General features: G+C 55.6%; 5 protein-coding genes across 5 annotated transcripts; 1 reads left to right on the top strand and 4 right to left on the bottom strand.

The window, feature by feature from the left end:
* Positions 1–333: 333 nt before the first annotated feature.
* On the top strand, positions 334–1,635 carry GLRG_07364 (uncharacterized protein; the record flags this gene model as incomplete). Its single annotated transcript, XM_008098049.1, has 1 exon — positions 334–1,635. One exon carries the CDS (start codon positions 334–336, stop codon positions 1,633–1,635), a length of 1,302 nt encoding a protein of 433 aa, XP_008096240.1.
* A 5,331-nt stretch (positions 1,636–6,966) lies between these two features.
* Positions 6,967–8,556, bottom strand: GLRG_07363 (uncharacterized protein; the record flags this gene model as incomplete). Its single annotated transcript, XM_008098048.1, has 8 exons — positions 6,967–7,370; positions 7,428–7,498; positions 7,558–7,666; positions 7,728–7,855; positions 7,909–8,018; positions 8,085–8,257; positions 8,311–8,364; positions 8,466–8,556. The coding sequence occupies 8 exons, from the start codon at positions 8,554–8,556 to the stop codon at positions 6,967–6,969; spliced, it is 1,140 nt and encodes a 379-aa protein (XP_008096239.1).
* Positions 8,557–10,301: 1,745 nt separating this feature from the next.
* Positions 10,302–10,676, bottom strand: GLRG_07362 (uncharacterized protein; the record flags this gene model as incomplete). The annotated part of the gene is made up of 1 exon (XM_008098047.1): positions 10,302–10,676. One exon carries the CDS (start codon positions 10,674–10,676, stop codon positions 10,302–10,304), a length of 375 nt encoding a protein of 124 aa, XP_008096238.1.
* Positions 10,677–12,105: 1,429 nt separating this feature from the next.
* On the bottom strand, positions 12,106–13,871 carry GLRG_07361 (uncharacterized protein; the record flags this gene model as incomplete). Its single annotated transcript, XM_008098046.1, has 3 exons — positions 12,106–12,433; positions 12,539–13,572; positions 13,656–13,871. 3 exons carry the CDS (start codon positions 13,869–13,871, stop codon positions 12,106–12,108), a joined length of 1,578 nt encoding a protein of 525 aa, XP_008096237.1.
* Positions 13,872–19,756: 5,885 nt separating this feature from the next.
* On the bottom strand, positions 19,757–20,781 carry GLRG_07360 (CAP-Gly domain-containing protein; the record flags this gene model as incomplete). The annotated part of the gene is made up of 2 exons (XM_008098045.1): positions 19,757–20,245; positions 20,548–20,781. The coding sequence occupies 2 exons, from the start codon at positions 20,779–20,781 to the stop codon at positions 19,757–19,759; spliced, it is 723 nt and encodes a 240-aa protein (XP_008096236.1).
* Positions 20,782–21,815: the final 1,034 nt, after the last annotated feature.

Here is a 21,815-nt window from a genome sequence, read left to right as displayed (position 1 = left end):
GTTCCTTCTTCAGTCAACACACACACTCCTTCACCAACGGTCGCCAGCTCCGACCTTGTGTCCCAGCAGTTAGTTGTTCATTCAAGCTCACAACAACAACCGCATCACTTTCCTTATTCGAGTCTTTGACAGACTGAAGAACCCACAAGCAACTGAATCACTCCCTCTTTCTGTGTATATTCACAACCAACGATATATCCACCCTCATTCCAAAACCGGAACTTGGTCTCTCCGAAGCACCTGGACCTGGACTAAGAGAAGAATCAACAGCTTCCTACCCAAAGCAAAGGCACCTACCTTCCTTGAAACTGATACCCATCAACAATTGCAAACATGTACGCCAAGAAAGCACTTTCGGTTATCGCCTCGCTCGCTCTTGCCGAGCAGGCCCTGGGCTTCAACGCTCATCGTCACATGCACGCCGACAAGCGTGCTCTCAAGGTCGAAATGGTCACCCACTGGGTCACCGTAACTGTCACCGATGGCGAACCCATCCCGACCAGCTCCTCTTCTTTCACTCCCATCCCTCCCGCTCCGGTTCCTTCCGTTGCCCAGCTTGTGGTTCCCCAGGCCCTGAACACCACCTCAACCACCACCTCAACCACCACCTCGACCACCTCGACCACCTCGACCACCTCGACCACCTCGACCACCTCGACCACCTCGACCACCGCCCCGGTCGTCGCCCTGGCCGTCCCCCCGACCACCGCCCCGACGACCACTTCCACCTCCATCGTGGTCCCGACCCCGACACCTCCCCCGGTTGTCGCTGTCGCTGCCCCTAGCACCACTCTCGTTGCTGTTCCCAAGCCCTCCTCCCCTTCCAAGGTTCCCGTTATCGAGCAGGCTGCCATCGCCGTCCCCGCTGCCTCGTCCGCACCCCCTGCCAAGGTCTCTGCCGCTAGCTACAGCTCCCCTTCCACTGGTGGCAAGCGCGGTCTCGCTTACAACGATCCCACCAAGGTCAACGCCTTCATGACCGGCGCTTGCAAGGAGTGTTCGTGGGCCTACAACTGGGACTCGCAAGACAACGGCCTCTCTGCTTCCGGCGTCGAGTACGTTCCCATGCTCTGGGGTCCCATTGACACCCACACCGCTCGCTGGACTCAGAACGCCGATGCCGCCATCTCCCAGGGCTCGACTCACATTTTGAGCTTCAACGAGTGTGACAATGTCTCTCAGTGCAACCTCGACGCCGGCTCCGCTGCCGCCGCTCACGTCCAGTACATGAACCCCTATGCTGGCAAGGTCAAGATCGGTTCCCCTGCCATCACCAACAGCAACGTTCCCGGCGAGGGTCTCGACTGGCTCAAGTCTTGGGTTTTCGCTTGCGATAAAGCCGGCTGCATTTACGAATTCTGCGTCACCCACTGGTACTCCCCGTGCGATGCCGCCTCCACCCTCTTTGACCACCTCCAGTCGGTCCACGAGATCTGCGGCGGCAAGCCTGTCTGGCTCACCGAGTTCGCTCCCTTCGGCAGCAGCGACCAGATCTCCAGCTTCGTCCAGACCAACCTTCCCAAGCTGGACAGCCTCTCGTTCCTTGAACGCTACTCCTACTTCATGGCCAGCGATGGCGTCCTCACCTCCGGCTCTGGCCTCAGCGCTCTTGGTCAGACCTACGCCTCTGCCTAAGTCTTTTGGACCGGTGGTGAACGAATCTTCCGATTATGGGACACGTCCAGTTACGAAGGGCTGGCGCCAGGGTTTTGGGTTTTTCTTCTTCTTTAAGCCACCTGGGTTTGTGGTGGACAGGCTTGTCTGAAAGTGGGCAGCCACGCTTCTCACTTTGTCTTCTAGTGTATATAAGATACCTTTTTTTTTTCTCTTCGGCACATTCGTTTTCGCATTCAGGGGTGACCACTCGCTGAACGGCTATCCCAGGTGGATGGATTTTTTTCGAGTCGGGTTTGGCTCACAGGATACCCGACACAAACAATGGTGTTTGTGGTTTTTTATTTTTATTTTTTTCATTCTCCTTCTAGAAAAGGAGCAATGGGCTCAGGGACGATCCCGATGAGATCCAAAAGGATAGACTCACGAGCTACGAACACATACAATGCAAAACCAGGCTATACAAGCCCCGTCGTCACATTACATACTCGAGCCCTGGAACCTGTTGCATTTCTGCTAAAGTCGTTTCTTGAACGGAATCGCACCGATCTTGAGCCTCTTCGAGTTTTCTACGTCACTCCTGATGGCTTGCCTGTCCGCCTGCTTGCCGGTGCGAACAGCGATGCCAAACATCATCATGTTCGGTCTCGTGCCGTGCTGCTGTGCTTGGCCGTTGTTACCGGTGCCCGGCGCTTACCACTCGGGCCATCCGGCATTGATTGGACTGAGGGACATATATCTAGTCCCCTTGGGGATGCCAGTTTGCCTCTTCGGAAGCAGAGAGCAGTACATTAGCCAGGGTTTTAGAACTCGAGGTATTCACTTCTGAAACTTTGCAGACGAGAGCCTAGAGACCCGGTCTCGAACACCGACAGATATTATACTGGCGAGCCTTGTCGTGGGGCATGGAGTTTACGGCAAGAAAGGGGAGTAGTGGCGATTTGATCAGGGCTCAATCTCCTCTCAAACTCTGGTGGTAAATCAAGAACTACGGCATTGGTGTGCGATGGCTGATAATAGTGGTGCAGGGTTGATCATGGCGATTAAAGGCGTCGTCGTGTAATGACGACAGGGAGCGGGTCTATCTAATCCATCTATATTGGCTTCTTGCTGCTATCCCAAGACTACAAATGCTGGGATAACATCACATGACTGTACGCCACCGGACAACAGTGTACAGAATGAATACGGAGCACTTAGTCAACCAAGGAAGGGACTTATGTATCTCCGGTCTGATGGACAAATGGGAGTGCACACAGGATATATATATCTTAGTTCGTACAAACGCTATCTTTGTACCTGGAAGAAAACCCACGGATAATACAACTTTTGTTGGACCAGTATTTCGGCCGAATCGTACGCATGAGTCAGTCACCATAAAAGTCCACAAAACCGGCCACTTTCTAGCCAGCCAGACCAACAAGACAATCAGAAGCCAGTTACAGCCGTTTTTTGTTGACGCATCAACCCATCTACAGTCCTTCCAACAACTTTGGTTCACCCTACATTTGTTTACCTCCGGTACGATCGTGCCGGACTCTCGCCAACTGGAGAGAGTGAGATGCATCCAACAGCAAACGTATATACTCCACACAAGGTTGACAGAGTTTGACAAAGATTGATATCCTCGTTACGGTGACGTGAGAATGTGATTGGTAGCATGATAGGGTGCACCGCGACGCTATATACGCAGATGGACAAGTAGTTTCCTGGACATTGCGAAAGATTCGCTCCTCAGCACATATACCCCATCTAGGTGAGGTAGCAGATGTCTCGATATCGCACGCGGTGTTTCCAGGGAGTCTGTCTTGGTATGCCAAACGCGACACCGCATTTCGTGGTCATATGGCTAGGGTCCAAGAATGAAACACAACAGGCAGTCGACGCATGATAGTCCAAGACAGGGACGTCGTAGCTGGAGAAAGAGGAAGCAGGCCAGCGCGATGGACACCATGGAAGCCTGCGAGAGAGGCCAGCTTGAAGGGGCGGTTACATGGTAAGAAGGCAAGTAGTACGAATGCGTGAGAAGAAGAGAAAGAAAGGAGGACAGGCCTTCGAAACGGCCGCACGGGGGAGAAAGGCTGCTCACATGCACCATGGCCCGCCCTCTCGGAGTCAAGTCATGAGACCCTGACGATCCAGCTATCAGACGAGTAAGGTCAAGGGGAGACTTGACATGCAACCCGGTCAAACGACAGAGAGGGAAAAGAGAAGCCTTGGGGGGATTTCGAAGGAAGAAGGGAAGAAGACGGGTAGGTTTGGCTCGGGATAGGACAGCACGGACCGGTCTGATGGAGGGGCGGAGGCGGAGTGGCGGTTACGGTTCAGCCCAGCGAAAGGCGAGTAAGTCGAGAGATAGCCCCAGGGTAAAACTCCGACGGCGCTGTAATGAACGGGGATGAAACCCCATACGACTCGCGAGACACAAAGAAACGGCCGCTGGAAAGAGCATTTCTTCGACAGTTTGCTACCAGACTAGGGGGGAAGAGGTCCAAGGAGGAGAGAAAGGAAACGAAAACCCGGTACGATGGGCCAAGGACGCAAACGTTCTGCCGTCGGGGGGCGGGGAGGGGGGGGCGGAACGCAGGCTGAGAGAAAGCTTCAATGCCGCTTGCTGTCATCGTTGGAGGGTACCAGGTTCACGGGTAGCTCCGAAGCTAGGGACGGCCCGGGGCGGGCGTTTCCGACCTCCGTCGCGAGGGTGGGCGTACCCGTGTTAGGGTCGAGGGTCGAGGGGGGCTGGGACCCTTGGCTACCTGGCATGCGTCCAGAGGCACGGGGAGCGGGTGTGAGAGGGAGGACGGATAGGAGGTGGTCAGATGGACTCACTTGATTCATCGAGCAATGCCGTCGGAAGACAACTCCTGTAGGCAGTGCGTTAGATGTGCCACAGTAGAACTGGCCCGGCATATGCTTCTCTCTTTCCCGAGATGGCTTCCTCACGCCGCTGCAACTCTACCCTCCCTCAGACCCTCCTTGCTGGACCTTGGTGTGTCCTCGTTATCCCTTCTCCCACACATATTGAGATTCATGTACTAGAACACTAAAGAGGACGAACTGATTCAGACTCGACATGAGTTCGACGCACTCAACCGGAACAACATCTCCCAGTTTACCCCCCTCATCACCCAGCCAGTTGGCAGCTCGGTTTCACCAAACTCAAATGTCGGCGCGGTTCCTGACTTACCGGCATGATACGGAAAAGGAGACAAAAAGAAGAAGAAAAAGTATACGTGGTGTAGTGATCTGCGGCCGGCGAAACCGAGTGCGCAAACTGCGATGCAAGCTTGCGGAGGACCCCTCGGCGAGGGACAATCTCCGTTTCGCCTGCCCTCCACCCACCCACACACCGTCCTGGTTGCCCACTATCGTAGTCATCCTTCCACGAGAGTTTGTCTCGCCCAAGCACCCATTCACCCAAGACCGTTTCCCGCTGTGTTGGACAGAACTGCTGCTCTCGGGTCGGCACTTCGTGGTATCCGATAGTGCATGATGCCTCCTGTGCTGCTCCATCGCCACCAACGCGGGCTTCCAACACTTGCCTGTTACCCTGCCATCTGCGCGTCTTCGCCGTGGTTTGTACACGATGGTTCCCCACGCCTAAGCCGGGTCCTTCTACAGTCACGTTCCTGCGGTAGACTCAAGACCAAGTGAACGACACACGGAGCTGGCCCCGGAATGCGTCCTATGTCTTGATAAGTAGATGACACGGATGGCAGGGTCCCCTAACCCAACGACGATCTTGCATGAATCCGTCTCCTATACATGAAGCCAGGAGGTCCGAGACCGGATAATGATGATGCATATGTTATGCCTTGCAAGATGAGGAATCAATAGAAACATCAGTCGTGCCCGGTAACGACACCGAGGGGGGGGGGGCGAGCTCCATCACACCCAAGTGATCGAGGCAGCGACGGAACCATTTACAAGCGCGGCAACAAAAGAACTCCAACGATTTATCGGGAAACAACACGAGCGCGGCTTTCTGGAAGCAAGCCAACTGCAGCCAAGGTGTGTGCTACAGGTCCTTATCCAACCCCCTCCCCCACGCCAAACTCTGCTGGTGTCCCCCCCCCCTCGCCTCACACAAACTCAAGACGTCCCATCTCTGCTCTTCGTTATGCTATGCCGAGGGAAGCAACGACGGGGGAAGGGGGGTTGGGGACAGGGGAGGTTTTGTGCGTCTTCCTGGATAGTAGCAGTATTACAATCAGACTTTCCAATATGGTATACCTACCGCAACAGCGCTATGCTACAACAGGCAGGCGAACCCAGAAAGAGACAAGGTTGTGTTGGACGAGAAGCTTGGGGGAAACGGAAAAATAGAAAAAGGATGAGCAGAAGTCAAAGTCGTACCATTCTGTGTGAGGGAGAGGGAGAGAGAGAGAGCGAGAAAGAAGCGAGGCGTCTTCTGCCCCCCCGCACAGGCCGCATCGGTTGGGCGTATCCGGAGTTGATCACGAATCACAGCCAACGGTAGAGAAAGTACAGGGGAATCGCCAACAGACGAACCGGAACACCCAGAGATAGAGAGAGATAGAGAGAGAGGGAGGTAGATAGAGACGGCTGGTTTGTCGACTTTTTCCATATTTGCCCCAATCCCTCTCTTCCCCTGCTCTTAAACGGTACTGTCTCATCATACCGACGGAGGCGGGGGGACGATAGACATGAGTGGCCCTGAATTCGCCCTGCCACCGCCCTTTGTGATATGGTCATCTCTTCCTATGCTGGAAGCCCAAGGCCAGCACACACCAGAAAACTTATCACCATCATCATCATCGACAATCAAGTTCCTGTACCAGGGGGGGGAATAAAAGTAGACATGGGTTCCTAATCCGATAGATTGTTGGTGGGACCGCGTAACCAGGACTTCTGTCCCTCAAAGCCACACTGATATACACATATACGCCATGTCTGCCTCCCCACCATATGTCAAGTGTAGATCCAGACGAAGAGAATAAAAATAGAGAAACAAGGACAATGGAGATGTGTTGCCGAACCTTTTCTCCCGAGGAGGCCTCCCCAATTCCCATGGTATGATATCAAGAACAATAAAAAAAAGAAGAAAAAAAAAACGCCGCCGCCGTCATCGTCCTAGAACCCTCGCGAGGGCAGTCCGAAACCAAACAAGACCCTTTTTTTCGCCTCCATTTTGTCCGCTTTGCGCCGTAAAGAGAGTAAGGCCTTCTCCAGAGTATGACACCGCCCGATGGGTTATATAAAAAAAAGGGAGAGAAACAAGCGTAAGGAGAAATGCAGTCGAAATGGCGTCCCGTCGCCGCCGCCCACTCGACGATCGCGGACTCGAGGTCCTCATTTCTGAAACCTTGGCATATCGTTTGATATGCTGTCTCATACTTGCCCATCCGGGCTGGACCTGTTCGGCTCTTCGTGACCATCTTCAATCATGATCTCTTGGGAGATGGCCGGCATGGGTTGTGACCCGCGCCGGAACGCTGTCGTGGCCACGGCGCCGGTTCCGGATACAGGGCTCATGGGGGATATCTCCTGCGTCGTCAATTCCGCTTCAGATGAATCGCTATTGCTGGTGACATTGTTGGAGAAGACGAAGTTGTGGAGAGAAATCTCGGGGATGTCACCCATGACGTGCTTCTGACTTGGCGGATTGCGCGGTGAGTACGCGGGACGGCGGAGCTCTTCGAACGTCTCCCTGTTGGAGCCGCTACCCGACAAGCGTGCGGTGGCAACGTTGTCTTTGCTGGTTACCCATTGGATGACGATTGCCGAAAAGAGAACTGGACAGGGTGATTAGCTTTGGAGAGCAAGGATTGGGGTTGTGACGGCCGACCTACCATCGCTGTTGCAGCACATAAGACAAACCCAACCGGGCTCGCCGTCGAGGACCATGAGTACGGTTAAGTTCCTAAGAGCGAGTCAGAAACATTGAGCTTTGGACTTGCAAGGTCCGTCCGTCCAACTCACACGACGCTGCTGGTGAGGGTGCACAGGGTACCGATGAAGGTACGGAATGCGACGGTCCTAAGTCGAGTGTTTGGAGGGTTCGTGGGGCAGTGCTTGAATGAGTACAGGCCTGCGAAAGGTTAGCTTTGCCAAGGGGTGTGTGGTATCCCTGCGGCACAGGTGAAGCTTACTCTGGAGAGGGATGAGGAAGAGGATGGTGAGGTAGATGTTGACAACGGCGTCAAATGAGATGAGGGGAATCATCGACACCTTCTGCATCCCAATGTAGCATTGTCCGTGGTCGATACGCGTGATGCGGCTTTTGCTCTGGTCAACTGCCGTTCATGCCTCGAAACACTTGGGTTGACTTACAAGATGAAGTTCATTATGGCGATGACGGCATAAATTCCTAGCATTACAAACGAGTTTAAGATGTAGAGCTTCGACTTGAGCCGCGGCTTCATTCCTCCCCGGATGATGTGCTTTGATGCTGTTAGCTTGACCGCGCAACTATTTCTTCTGTCGCCGTTGGGGGTCCCAATACGCACCGCTTTTTCAACCAGGAACAGGTAAATCAATACTTTTGTCGTGATGTAGCAGACCAGGCACAGGAGGATGGCGCCGTCGCAGATATGGATGTTCGTGTTGACGCCGAGGGCGAACTGGAGAATGGCCGTGAAGAAGACGAAGAGATAGGAATCTGTGTAAATGGCGAACACGACTGTCTCAGTGTTAGGGCCGCGGACAATCAACGACGACTTGGCGCACGCTTACTCCACACCACGAATGGTATCCTCCTCCAGTTCTTGAGAGCCACAATCCTTTGGGCTGTTTTTTTTCGTTCATCATCAGCACGTCGTTCTTTTCCCCCTCCCCCGCGCGGAACTCGCCCTTCGACGGTCCAGCGCATGACCGTGGTGGCCACATACCAAAGAAGCCGGAGATGATGCTGATGGATACGAGACAGATGATGACGCTCATGATGCTGCCACCCAAGGGCTCGGTCTTAGGCAGCGCCATTTCTGCTCGTGGGGACCGTTTCTGGAGTCGGTGCAATGATGTTCCGGGACTGAGATGCCGTTTGGTTGATGTGGATTTGCAGACACGATGCCGTTGGCGTGGAAAAGGACCCGGTGGGATTGGGTGCCAGAGGGGGGGGGGGGGGCAAAAGAGCTATATACCAAGACACGATCCGGGAGAGCTAAGAAAAGAGAGATCAACGGGTCGGGTGTCCGAGCTTCCTTTCGTCTCGTAACGTCTGGGTGGGGGGGGAAGGGAAGTAACCATCTTTAGGTTTTGTTCGGCAGGTGGACGAAGCGTGCGTACTGAAAGACGGGAGCAGAGAGGGGTCGGCTGGCGAGCTACAGAATAGCATCCAGGTGCTGCCGCATGACATGGATGGAGGGATAAGCTATACTCTGGTAGCAAGTGGGAAACAAACTCATCCACCCGTCTCATTTACTGACGCCGGCTTGGGAGGAGATGAAAGGCACTTCCTCCGGTCCTGATGCGAAGTACCGTGCCGAACCGAGACTGAACACGGCTGGTTTGCGTGGCAAAAAGCCACAAGTCAAGCGTTGGATAGAACCACTGCGATGCCCGCTTGTAGGTAGAGTCAAGGTCAGTTGAAGGCAAGCGTGTGGTTAAGGAGTAGGAGGAGGGTAGAGAAATGCGCTCTCTCACTCACTCGCTCACTCACTCACCCACTCACATAGCTTGGGGAAGGCTGTACCGGTGCCAAGCTTTTGTCAGGGTGACGGGACGAGATCTGAGTCGGTAGTTAGGGCCGACGACGCACCGCTCCCCTCCCTTTTTGCTATGCTGGACTTTCTCTCCCAGGCTCTTCTTTCTTCGCCTGCCACTGTAGGGTTCGCATTCCGTGATAGGAAGAGCCGTTCACTTGGCGCTGGTGGTGATGGTGATGATGGCGGTGATGATGGTGGTGAGGGGATGAGGAAAGTCTAGGCTCTACGCTCTATGCTTCTGCGTCGGCGATGAAGGTTGGCCAACCGAGAGGGGATAAAGCTTCACTTCCGTCTGGTCGGACAGGCCCGAACAAGACAAGAGGTGATATGCGGCTCTGGGATGTGTGGCTGGGGGTCCATGGTCGAAGCTGTGCCGACCCTGCCTTTGTTCGAGCTAACCAGCTTCCGTAACAGGCACGAATCTTTGGGCCCGAGTTTCCCATGATTTACCATGAGTGTATGGGGACGGGGGATCGGCTTCCCCACCCCTCCCGTCGCCAGTCTCGTAGGTGGTCAACTCAATCGAGGTTTGGCTTGCAACCATTACAGCTCTCCCTCCACGTCAACGCAAACCCCGGCAAAAAGCCGAGGAGCTGGTTCCGCCAGAGTCGTCGGCATCTGTGGCATGGGCCCTTGTTTTGACGTTTCCTGCGTGCGTCGCCTCTGACGGACGACGTTCAGCATCGCCCACTGAGCACGTCCTCCACCACATCTCGTCCCAGTCGTCTGGTATCCACGAGCTTAATCCAGCCACTTGACCAGAATGATGTAGCGTCCGAATCTTGAATTGTACGGCCAGCGGAATGCAGTCATCGAGATCGCCAACTAAAGACGGCAATGCTTTGAATGATTTAGATTTCGGACCTCTGTGAAGGTGGAAGAAAAAGTGTCTTCACTGACCTCCCAAGTCTCATAGTCTGCTGCATCCTCCAGACTTTGGGGGTAGGAGCCGATGTTCGATGCACCGGCGATGGCAGGGCGGTAACGTTTGTAAAAACTAGTAGCTTCTCGCATCAGGGTCTACTCACGACCACTTTGAACTTTCTCCTTTGGCTGCTCACGGCTGCCGGCCAGCTCGGTATTTTCTTCTTCTTGCGGTTGCGAGAGCACACCATGTCGTGGATGGTGACCGTGTAATACGTCCCAAGAGTTGAGAGATCTCATCGGCGGCGCGGCTGACTGCCTTGACTGCTCGAGGCACCAAGGGCTCTCGCGGCCGAGCACTCTCGTAGCATCTGGATGGGGGCCAATGGCGGCCAATGACAATGGCAACGAGGCGAGAAGCTGTGCGGCGGCCAAAGGGAACGACGAGCCATGGTCCATGGTCCATAGTCCATCTTCCGTCGCCTTGAACATTGCGAGCATGTGTCCGTGCTGGGCCCTCCGCAAGGCCATTACCCGCGCTTGGGTTCCAGCAGGTATCCAGTAGAGCAATAGAGCAAGCCATTGTCGCCGCAGGCAAAGTATTGGCTCGGTCCAGCTCGATCTGAAGGTTGAAATGCGGCTGCCGGCCGGGACATGGCGAGAGACACCGTGCGCCTTCGTGCAGTTCAGCCCGTTCCTCAGAGCTGGTGTCCACTGACCGACTGCTGCACATCACGAGGTTGTCTCCCCCCCCCAAAGAAACAAAGACCTAGGGCGAGGGCCGTGATCGAACCTACATGCCCATGCCCCCCCCGCGCCATGTGCAAGAGGCAGCAGACGGGGGGGTTAGAGTTGTCAGTCCGACGCAAACATCGTGTACGATCTAGCGTGCTCAAAGCAGTGGATGGATGGGACGGGGCCATGCGAAAGCCAAGACTTGTGTAGGTATAATATGTGCGCGCGTGGATGGATTTGACGTCATCCGAGCGAGGACGAATGGAGCAAAGCAAGAGAAACGGGCGAAGGACGAGCGTAGATGAGTAAACAGACACGCAAACTCCTCGACCGAGGTGCCGAGGGCGGCACTGGATCTGACAAATCACTTAAATCTCCCCTCGCCTGACTGACAGACGGATGGGGAGGCCGGTACGAGATCACCCCAACGACATTGCGGCAAAGCCACACAACACGGTACACCGCCAGGGATGGGATGGCCTACCTATGCGAGTATGAGACCTCGCGATGCAATGCGATCGATAACTTGATATTCGAGGCGGTATCCTTACCCGCTTCAAAGGGTTACCGAACGCCGCAAATCGTCAGGCAATCGCCATGTCACGTCATCCAGATTGACATTCAACTGCTTGCTGGCTGTGTATGCTTATGTCTTGGTTGTGCTCTCCTTTCCCCGACGCCATTGTTCCTCTTTGGCCGATACCGCTACATCATCTGTCGCATCAACTCATCAGTCTGTCTTTTCTCTGTTCCCTGCCAGCCGGCATGAACTTGTTGGCGAGGTCCCCTTTGTGACGAACTTTGCCCGAGACCAGTGAACCAACGAAGCCTCGGTGTTCGACTACGTATAGAGGTACAGCACCAGCCCACGGCCATTAGGACAAATGTTAGCCAGCTACAAGAATCCGCCATGCTTCCCTCCCCCGTTTAACGCCATGCAATGCTGTCCCATGTGTCCGGCCCAGTATGGTTCTGTGCCCTAAACGCCAAAATTTACCCGCTGAGAAGTAAAAGAAAAAAAGAAAAAAAGAAAAAAAAGAGGACCCCGACGCCTCCCCCTCGGCGCCTGTACTGCCCAAGGGCCCTCAATCGTTGCTACATGTGTTATATGCCGTTTTGCTCGTTGTTTCGTTCCGTTCATTACCCCTCCCGGCATGGGAGGATTTCGTCTGCCGACTGTCGTCTCCTTGGTATCACGTAACACTGTATGTATGTTGCCGGCGGCTCAAGACTGTGGCCCAGTTCGAATCCGGAACTTTTCGCGCAGCTTGTCAGCCAACCTGGCTCTACGACTCCTGTCGTCCCTGTCGTCACGTTCGACTTCGGCTGGACCTGCCGATGCGCCTTGGACTTGGTGTTGCGTGCGATATTGCCGAAGAGCCTGTATGCGCTCCTCCGCTGAAGCGTTCCTTAGTCTGTTGATATCGAACAGTCGTGTCCTCCGCCTCTGCGTACTAGACGACCCATCACTCTCGTGTCCATCCAACTCGAGCGGCGGCGGAAGCTCATCGCTGTTGTTTTGGGCATCGCCCTGGGGACGAAGGTCGAGGCGACTAGGGAGATGTGTGTTAGTTTGATGTTCAAACTCGGCCCAAACAATACCTCCAAAGCACCGTACGTGCCAAGGCAGAATGGATGGATGGATGCAGGTAACTCACCACAGGGGACATGTGCCCGATACATTGACCAGCCAAGGATCGACACAGTTGGGGTGGAACTTGTGGTTGCAAGGCAACACACGCACGTCTTCGCCAACAGTGAAGTCTTCTGTGCAGATGGAGCAGCCGAGATTCTCGTCCTCCTGCCCGTTGGATCCATGGTTAGCAGAGCCGATCGTGCTGGTAGCGCCCACAGTGGCGGCGGCGGTAGGAGCAGCAGTAGCAGCAGCAGCAGCAGCAGCAGCGGCGGCGGCGGCACTTCCAACGCCAGTTGCCTTGGGCGTCGCGCCGTCTGCCTCCGTGTTGCCCGTCGCATCCGAGTGTTTGGCGTTGACCTGGGCAGTATCCGGCTGCCTATCTTCGCTCCGGCCCTCAGCGTTTCCGTCATGTATGGAGACGTTTGTTGCACTCTCCAGCTCAATGTTGGGATCGGGCTTCGCATCTTGCCTCTCGCCGAACTTGACGATGGGAAGCGTGTCCAGGACGGCACGGGCCAAACCCTTGGCACGGCTCTGGCGAGGGCGGCCGTTGACACCGTTCCTCGGGCCATATCTCTCCGGGTATCGGTGCGCCCTCACGGCACCTGTGGCGATGATGATCAAAAAGAGCAGCGTGATGAGACCCGTGATGCTGTACAGGATGCTCATGGCGACAGCCGAGTTATTGCCGCCTCCCCCATTGTTGTCGTCGTCGTTTGCAGTCGCGTTGCCAGTGATGACAACGCCAATCTGATCCGCCTCGTTGGTGCCATTCAGGATGTTGAGGGCCTGCGCGGATTCGTCGCGGTCCGCCATGGTAAATATCGAGTAGTAAGGCAGATCCGTGTCGGTTGACAAGACGCACCAGTTCCCGATAGTGCTGTACAGCACCACGGCTTTCGGTTTGATGTCCATCAAGGTGCTGAGAATCGAGTTCTGGTCGATAAAGCCGCCGCCGCTGGGGGGGTCGCATGACAGATATGCGACGGCGTCTCCATTGATCTTGTCGAAGTTGGAAGAGGTGGCAGAAACCATGTTGCCCTCGATCCGAATGGCCTACGATTGTGTTAGCAAAGGCGCACATGTGCCCAGACGGAGACTTCAAGTCGAGTCCGTCATGGAGATGACTGCAACCATACCCCGCGAACAATGTCGGTTTGGTTGAGACCCAATCTCTCGGTGGACGGCATGACGATGAAGGTCAGTGGCAGGACTCCGCCCTTGGTCCAGAGGGACATTTCCATGGAGGACTTTTGGCTCCACACTGGAACTGCCTTCTCGGAGGCGATGGTTACGGCCTGGGCCATGACGAAGACAGCGGCGCATGCCACGACGCGGAGTAGCATGGGCGCCATCTTGTCGAGTCCTCTGTCAGATCCGTCTCCTCGCGTTCGCACGACGATCGACGTCGCTGGTTGCAGAACGGAGGGAAAATCTAACAAGTTGGAATGACGAGAGAGGAGGGGATGCGAAGTAGGAGGAAATAGTAGCGACAGGAGACGGAAGGGCGAATGCGGGAACTATGTGGGTTGACGGTCGAGGCGACAAAGCGCGAAGTGGCATGCGGTGCGATGCGGTAGAGAGTGCAGTTCACTGCAATGCAGGGCAGGGCAAGGCAGGGCAGGGCAGGGCAGGACAGGTCAGGTCGACAGAGCGGTCGGGCTCGCACGATCGCTGGTAGGGCGTTGTTGGAAGAAGAGGGGGATTTGCGTGTCACATCTCCTCGGAGCCGTAGATATCAGATGGACGCCTCCCTCCCAAGATTCGATCGTCGGGACACCGAGCGGGACGCGGTGGTGAGAAAGCGAGGCCTCTTGGGAAGTGCGAAGTGCGATTGTGCGGGTTTGGTTTTTTGTCGTGGTCTCCCGGTTTCGCGTTTCGCGAAGAGATGGATGCAAAGGCGGAGATGGGGGTTGGCAAGCGTGGATGTCGGCAACAATGTCGATGGTTGATGATGGTGTGTTGTTGAAGGGAGGGGAGAGAGACGAGACAAAAGCGAGCAGAAGGGATTGGGAGCGGCAGTGGCGGGCTGGCTAGCCACTCAGAGATGCGCACGGCAAGTGAGCCGACGGTTCGTTCCACTAATAGGGAGAGGTAGGTACCTGGGGTCTTGGTGATGGTAGGCAGGAGGTTAAAGGTACCGCTGTACCGGTGAACCAACCCGCCCAAATGGATTTGCGAGCGCCAAGGCGATTGTGGAGGGACGGTCAGCGGAGGTCGGTCTCAGCTGCAGTAACACATGGCCGGCCTGGTCCCCCCCCCCCGTCCCCTCCTTCGGGGTTGGTCAGCTGTAGGTATGTAGCAGAACTGGGACAGAAGACAAGGCCCTTTCGGCGTGCTTTGCTGCCGGCATGTGGTTGCAATGCCGTTGATGATGAGGCAAGCAGCCGATTTCTCCGGCGGGACGCGCGGGGAAAAGTCACTGTGTGGTAATGTGTACGTACAGGTACCTACCTGTAGGGCAGAGGCAGAGCCGCAATTGAGGGCACAGCACGCCGACTTCTCCCGCCCTATTCGATCGACTCAGGGCATAAGCGCTAGGTATCGATAAGACACTTTGGCGCAATGGCGACAGGAGCACAAAAAAAAAAAAGCCAACGACAACCTGAGATGAACCGGCTGATCCGATTGATAGCAAGCAAGTCAAAAGGTTCTACCCAGGGTGGGTGTGTATGTGTGTGTGTGTGTGTGTGTGTGTGTGTGAGTGAGTGTGTATCGTCGCCTTGGTTCGGCCCTGCCAACTTTCTGCTCGCGGAAAGTAGGTATTCAGAGCGAGAGGGAGGTAATGGGAGGGAGCACATGTACCTGTCGGCTTAGAAATGGGTGACGAGATACCTAGGTAGGTAGGTAGGCAGGCGTCGCAACGTAAATCGCTTTAGGCCGCTCCAACACTATTCGAATCCAGATTTGGATTGCCTGGTATTCCGACCACTCAAGTTTTAACCTTTATCATTTGGACTGATCATTAGGCTCTGGATCCCCATTTAGGAAGGCGGGGCTCGCCAGTTCCATCATGCCTCTTCTCCTTCCAATCTGCAACAGGGTTGACGAAGCCCGAGTCTAAACTCACGAGCCGCTTTGCTGATGATTGTCACAACAAGAGCAAAACGGCATTGCAAATCAACAAACGTCTCGTATTCCGCGCGAGATCTGATAAGGAGTTCAGAAAAGAAGAAAAAAAACGGCGCCAGATCCCCACCGGTCCAGCCCGATCTCCTCTCAAACCCGACACACAGCCAAGCCTCGGCATTTTTGCCGGGTCTGGGACCGTGAACAAAGCGGTCTGGCGTCCTCGATCCATCACTAAGACACGGTATGAACTGCGATACTCGGTTAGCCAACAAGGCTGCAGAACCAGACCCATGCCCCAGGGGGGGGCTGGCTGCCCGGCCTCGGCTCTCCTGACGTGAGACGTGTCGAGAGGGGAGGGGGACAGAAGGACGAAAGGAGCCTCAGCTTTCGGTACCACACGGATGCCACCGGACGCCTCGGAAACGAATTCGTGGCAGGAACCAGGCAGGCAGACCGGGGGTCCATGCTTGAAGAAGTCCGGCTTCACGCTGTGTGGCAGTGTTTCCTCCCTGCGTGAAGAAGCGGGAAAGAAAAGAAAACAAACACGCATCAAGAATGCAATGAAAAACGGGGGGGAAGAAGAAGGGGAAAAAATGAAAAGAAAGAAACGCGCCCCCGTAGATTGCTACTACCGGTATCCTATCTGACTGCCTGCGCAGATCGCCAGCGTAGGTAGTTGACGCGGGCATAAGACCCGGTCTTGGCGGCGCTTCGAGCCTGCCTCGCCCTGCCACGCCTCGACGGATAACCAGGCTCTTCTTCTTCTTCAAGCAGCCAGCCCTTTTTAGCCTTACGGAGCCCTGTGAGCATTGTTCCATTTGGGGAGGGGAGGGGAGGGGAGGGGAGGGCGTCGGGACCCTGGCCTCCCGAACCCGACCGTCCCGTCCTTGGCAGCTTTCGGCCACTCACCCAGCGCGGCGCTTTCGGCAAACCCGCCCGGAACCCCCAAACACAGCCGAGGAAAACTTCCGACCACGCTGAGACGGCGACCCCCGTTTGAGCGCAACTCAAACCGATAAAGCTCAATGCTATATCGCCCATCCTAACCCCCCCCCCTCTTCCTCGCCCATCGCGGCCTTCGGTCCGTTAACGTGCCTTCCTGGCAATGCCATCTATTTCGCATTGCTTCTACTTTATTTCCAACCATCACACCATCCCGCCCAACTCTTTCCGTTCCATCAACTCCAGACACCGCTCCCACCATGCCGCTATTCCCAAGCCGCCCCATGCGCCGCCTGCCGTTGCGAATATCCCTGACGGGTCGCCCTGGACCATAGCGGCTGCCCCGCCAGCTTCTTGGCATTTAACAACTTGTCCCCCTTGAAGCCCGAAGCCGAGACCAGATCCGTCAGACACACACACACACACACACCCGCGAGACGGCTTCTCACGAGCTTACTCCCCCATGAGTCACCCGCGAACGTCCTACTCGCCTCCCGGTTGCCTCCCCCCCCCCCTTTCACTCCTCCCACGTGGTTGTTCGTCCTCTATTGCCACATTGCGGAACCTTTCGTCGGCATGCGGGAGTCTGTTGCTGTTCGTGGAAGGGGGCAATGGTTCGTCATTGCCTGCCTTCATCGCAGACGACAAACAGTCAGATGCGCGTGCCTTTGCACGACGTCTGGCTCGTCAACGCTAATCAGCAAAAGGAACAGAAGGGCAAACAAGAGAAAGCAAAAAAAAAAAAGACGAAATCCAACGGGTCTCACAAATGCCTGATGAGCGGTCCACCAATGAGCCAGTCGCCCTTCGGGTTCGTTTGTATGACCAGCAGAAAATCTTCCCGTGCTTTTCACAACGGGCAAACAAGGCTTCAATCCTCCTCCTCCGCACAGAGCACGGGTTTGCCACCCCACTTGCTCACCCGTTTAGAAAGGGAGCAACGGTGCCCGGCGTTGGGGAAGGCCGCCGGCCCTTGTACCTAAGCCAAAAAGGAACTTTGAGGCCGCGGCCGCGAGTGAGTCAGGATTGCCGTCAACAACACCTCATCCCAAGGCCGGCCCGTACCAGGATTGCCCCTCGCCGGAACCTCGCGACGTTGCTCAACCGGCCGCAAACCCGGCGCGCACCCCCTCTCTCTCCCAACGTCAAACTTCAAATCATCCCCAAAGACGAACTCTGGACTGCTCCGTGTGGGAACAAGCCATTCTTCCTTGTTCAACCTTCCCTCACAGCCCTCGACGCTGCATGGCATGCATTGATCCCGCGCCCGCCTCGAGAGGGACCACCCACCATGTTCCTCCTCTAGCTCTTGCTCTTGTTCTTCCTCCTCATTCTTCCCTTGTCCCTCCGTCCAGGCCTGACAAACGCCAAGCCAATTCAAACAATGTTTGTAGTTCGCTCACCCTCCCTCCTACTCGGCTGCGTCGGAACTCTGCTGTATGCTTTTTGCATCATGATCGTCCTTCGTTCAGTCTCGGATACCAAACTCGTCTACCTTTCACTAATGCGGCCCAAAGCACAGTATGCACCATCTCCCCATCTCACCCAGCCTCTCTCTCACTCCCGCCCCGTAGCTCTCGTCCACGCGGGCCTGCCTTGTCCCTGGCCACACACGCCGGCCTTCTGAGACGACTCTTGATCCGTCAAGCCCTTCAGGGCTTGACTGGCCTAAATGTTGTCGACTGGGAACAAGTGGCCCCGACAGCCGCGAAGCATCGAGTAGCCGTGCGTCTCCTTCTGCCGCGTGCGATGCGAGGATGAGAAACGTTGGGGGTCGGGGAAACATGTACGTGAAAAGAAAGGGTTGCCCGTCGACCGCGGGCCACGTTCATGCCTTCTGTGAAATTTCCTGGCCTGGTGATTGTAGTAGTTCCGGTCCAAACACATCTACATGTTAAGGCAGTCTGCTCATCCTGGATCCATTTCCACCATGTCGAAGCTCTGCCCAGATCAACCCACGGCATACACGCCCTCCACCTGCCGAGCCCCAGGACTTGCACCCGCAAGGCCAGCGCCGGCTTGGTTCACGCTAAACTCCTGTCGGGAGTTGGCGAGTCTCGTCGTTCCCTGAACGGCAATGGTCTTTGAGTGCGTCCTCGTTCATGCCATATCTCAAGCTTTGGCCATTGTTTCTTCTGGTGTACACACCGCGAACTCTCTCCGGTTTCGCCGTCGTCATTCTGCACAGCACTCTCATCTGGTCGTGGGAGTCAAGGTGCCGAAAACGAGCCTCTGGTTTCTCGCCACTATCGGGTCATTTGCTGGGAACGGGCCTTGAATAATGAGGTCATTGACACAAAACGGTAATGTCATAGCTCGTGGAAGCAGACACGTTATAGACTTTATCGGAGTACTGGGGCGGCCTTGCTGAGCAGATCCTGGGGATGCCCTTGACCCCCGTGTGTCCGTGAGCGTTCCCAACGGCCGATGGCTCCAGAAGGTGTTCTTCTCTGCAGCTGCCTTCTCGCATAAGGTATTCCTTGGATGGGGCCTGCGGGATCTGCCACGCACCACTCGTCCGACCCAATGTTCGTTAAACTTGGAATCAAATAGACTTCACCCAAAGATGGGTGGTTTTGGACGTCAGAACTGTTGAATGGGCATTGCACGCAATGACCAGCCCTGGACGGCAACCGGTTGCAGAGCTGAACGTTCTCATGCTGTCCTGCTTGGTTCAAATGGTTCCCGTGGCGAGCTCACTCCAGCCCGTGGATGGGAAAAAACCGCCTCGGACCTGATTGTTCAAAGGCAGGAAGCGAACCTGACTACGAAGACCAGTTCATCTGAAGACGTGCCGAAAACAGGAGAAAGCAGCGAGAGCTCGAGGAAGATTATGGGCTTGGACACCGTCTGATATCGATGACACACATTTGGTCTGGCCCTTGACGACGATGACAAGCCGACGGCTTCGCACGCGCGGCACTGTACTCAGAAAAGAAAAAAGCATCGAAAGTTCATGATACTGCATCAACGCCCCGTCTCCGATTTTGCTGCCAAGTCCTGGTCAGTGATTCTTCGTCGCAAAAAAGTTGGGATGTTCCATCGGCAGCTCGTCGAATTTTCACGCTGAAGTTCGTCCGATTAGCGTCTTCAGACTCGGGCTGGGGGAGCGTCGCGCAAGAAAATCGGGGTTCGATTTCTACTAGCCACGCAACTCATCTGACTGGACCATCAGCACGAGCTCCAAGAACGGAAACGACGACGCCGAGAGGCTGCCTCGCCCTCGTTAAATCTCTTCCATGTCTTCCAGATCGTCAAGGACCGGCCAGTCGCCCACCTCGACCCGGTCGGGCCTCACAAAGACTCCATGCTTCAACGTCGACTCTTCACCCCAGTATCGCGTTCCAGCGATACTGCCGTCGTTCTTGCCAACGGGTTCGTCGAGGTGAACTCCGATCCAAGGACCTAGGCCGCCAGGGATTTCCTTGACATCGCCGACGTATTTGACTGTCCCTCTTCGCGAATCCTCGCCGCCGACACGGCATCGCTTGCCGACCTGAATGCCCTTTTGCTCAATTTCCTGCTGGAGAGCATCAATCTTGGCCTGCTCGTGGCTTGGTGCGTCAGGGTCGAAGCGACCGAGTTTCTGGGCCTTCTTCCAGGCTAGGACCGAGTCACTCTTTTTAGCATACTCCTCTTCTGGCATGACATACTTCTCGACACCCGAAGTGTCCGTGAAGTTTGGGCGTGCGCTAGCCGGACGAGTGTCGGCCACCTTGACGGAACGAGTGTCAGCCAAGGAGGCATGTAGGAGTAAACAAGAAAATGGGTGCTGTGCTGCCTGAAAGCCCACCCGGTTTGGGTAATGTTCGTCTGGTCACGAGACATACGAGGCAAAGAAACCGCCTCATTCTTGCTTCGAAGCATGAAAGGAGAGAAGAGGAGGGGGGAAGTGGGGGGGGCATGAGATGTACCCGTTGCACTGGTTGGCAACACGGTCTTGGCCAGGGAAGAAACGCCATCAAGACGCTGTACACGAGCTCTGTGGAAAACATGGACAGACAATGGTTTACTTACATGCAGCTCGGCATAAGGAGCCAAGGGAAAGGCTGTCAAGCGTGCGTTGTCCTCGTCCGATGCTTCAATGGGAATATTCCCCGAAGCCGTCTTGAGGCTGATTCTTTGGGACGAGGGCGGGATACCGGTGATGGGCTCCAGCTTGATCCTCAGCTGGGTAATGGTCCATGATGGGGTGATGCGACGCTCTGACGCAGAATTTTCGGAAATAACTTGCAGAGGGACGTCGGCCATGATGGGCAAGTTGGGCCGAGTCCTGGAACCGCGCGGAAAGAGAGTCGGGCTAGTCCAAGGGGAACACGTGGGGCCTCGCGGTGGTTGTTGGGTTTCTGGTCCCGGGGAAGAGGGGGACTGGATTATTGTCGACAGAAGTTGCCGAAATGAAGACGTCAGGGTCCAGGAACCAAGCGACTTGGGTGCCAGCCGGGCAATATTCAGTTGGCTGAGGAGAATGCTGCACAGTAGGGCTGGGCTTCAAAGACCCGTTGGATGCAAGTCAGACAGGCGCACAGTCCAGGAGGTTCGGGTTGTTGGGCTGTTCTGCCGTTGTCACGTACCTTGGGGAGCGGGTGTGCAACAGAGCAGACGAGGGCGTGTGGGTGAAGCTCTCCGGTGACGTTGAGCGGCACTGGGAACGGCAAGAAGCGTGCTCCTAGGGAGTATGAGGGATCAGACTCCAAACGTTGAGGTTGCGGTGTCGACGAGGAGGGGAAGGAAAGGGAAAAAAAAAAAAAAAAAGGCCCCTCGTCGTTGTCGTTGTCGTGTGCCCTGAGGGTGGGTGAAATTCCGTCAAGAATGGTGAACAAACGCAGGCGGTTCAAGCCTCACATACGGGCGCACCCAGAAGGTGGGTAACGGAGGGGGCGTGCATGTAGCACAGCTACACCATAACATTGGTGAAAATATCTGCCCAGTCTCCATCCATCAAACCCCACCCGCCAGCTCAGGCTCGCGTCTCCAGCCACAGCCGGTACGTACCTCCGTACATCCGGTTTCCCCCACGTACTCCCGCAGTTCGTACCTTCCGCCCTCAATCGATCCAAGGGAAGGAGAAGGATCATCTGTACCTACCTTGTGAATACCGCTCTTCCTTGACCGTGATGTGATGACTTGTCAGCCCATGCACTCCATCCTTTGGCTCCCTCTTCGCTCTCCTCGCTACGCACCCTCTCTCTCATCTTCACCCAATCTATTCTTCCAATCGCTCACCGCCACATGAAGATACGGCGAGGCGGAGGCCGAAACAGGATTCCAGGAGGCGCGAAATG

Source organism: Colletotrichum graminicola (assembly GCF_000149035.1).
Source record: "Colletotrichum graminicola M1.001 genomic scaffold supercont1.30, whole genome shotgun sequence".
NCBI lineage: Eukaryota > Fungi > Ascomycota > Sordariomycetes > Glomerellales > Glomerellaceae > Colletotrichum > Colletotrichum graminicola.
The sequence above is the reverse complement of the archived record's forward strand: the minus strand, read 5'-3'. Positions and strand labels throughout refer to the sequence as shown.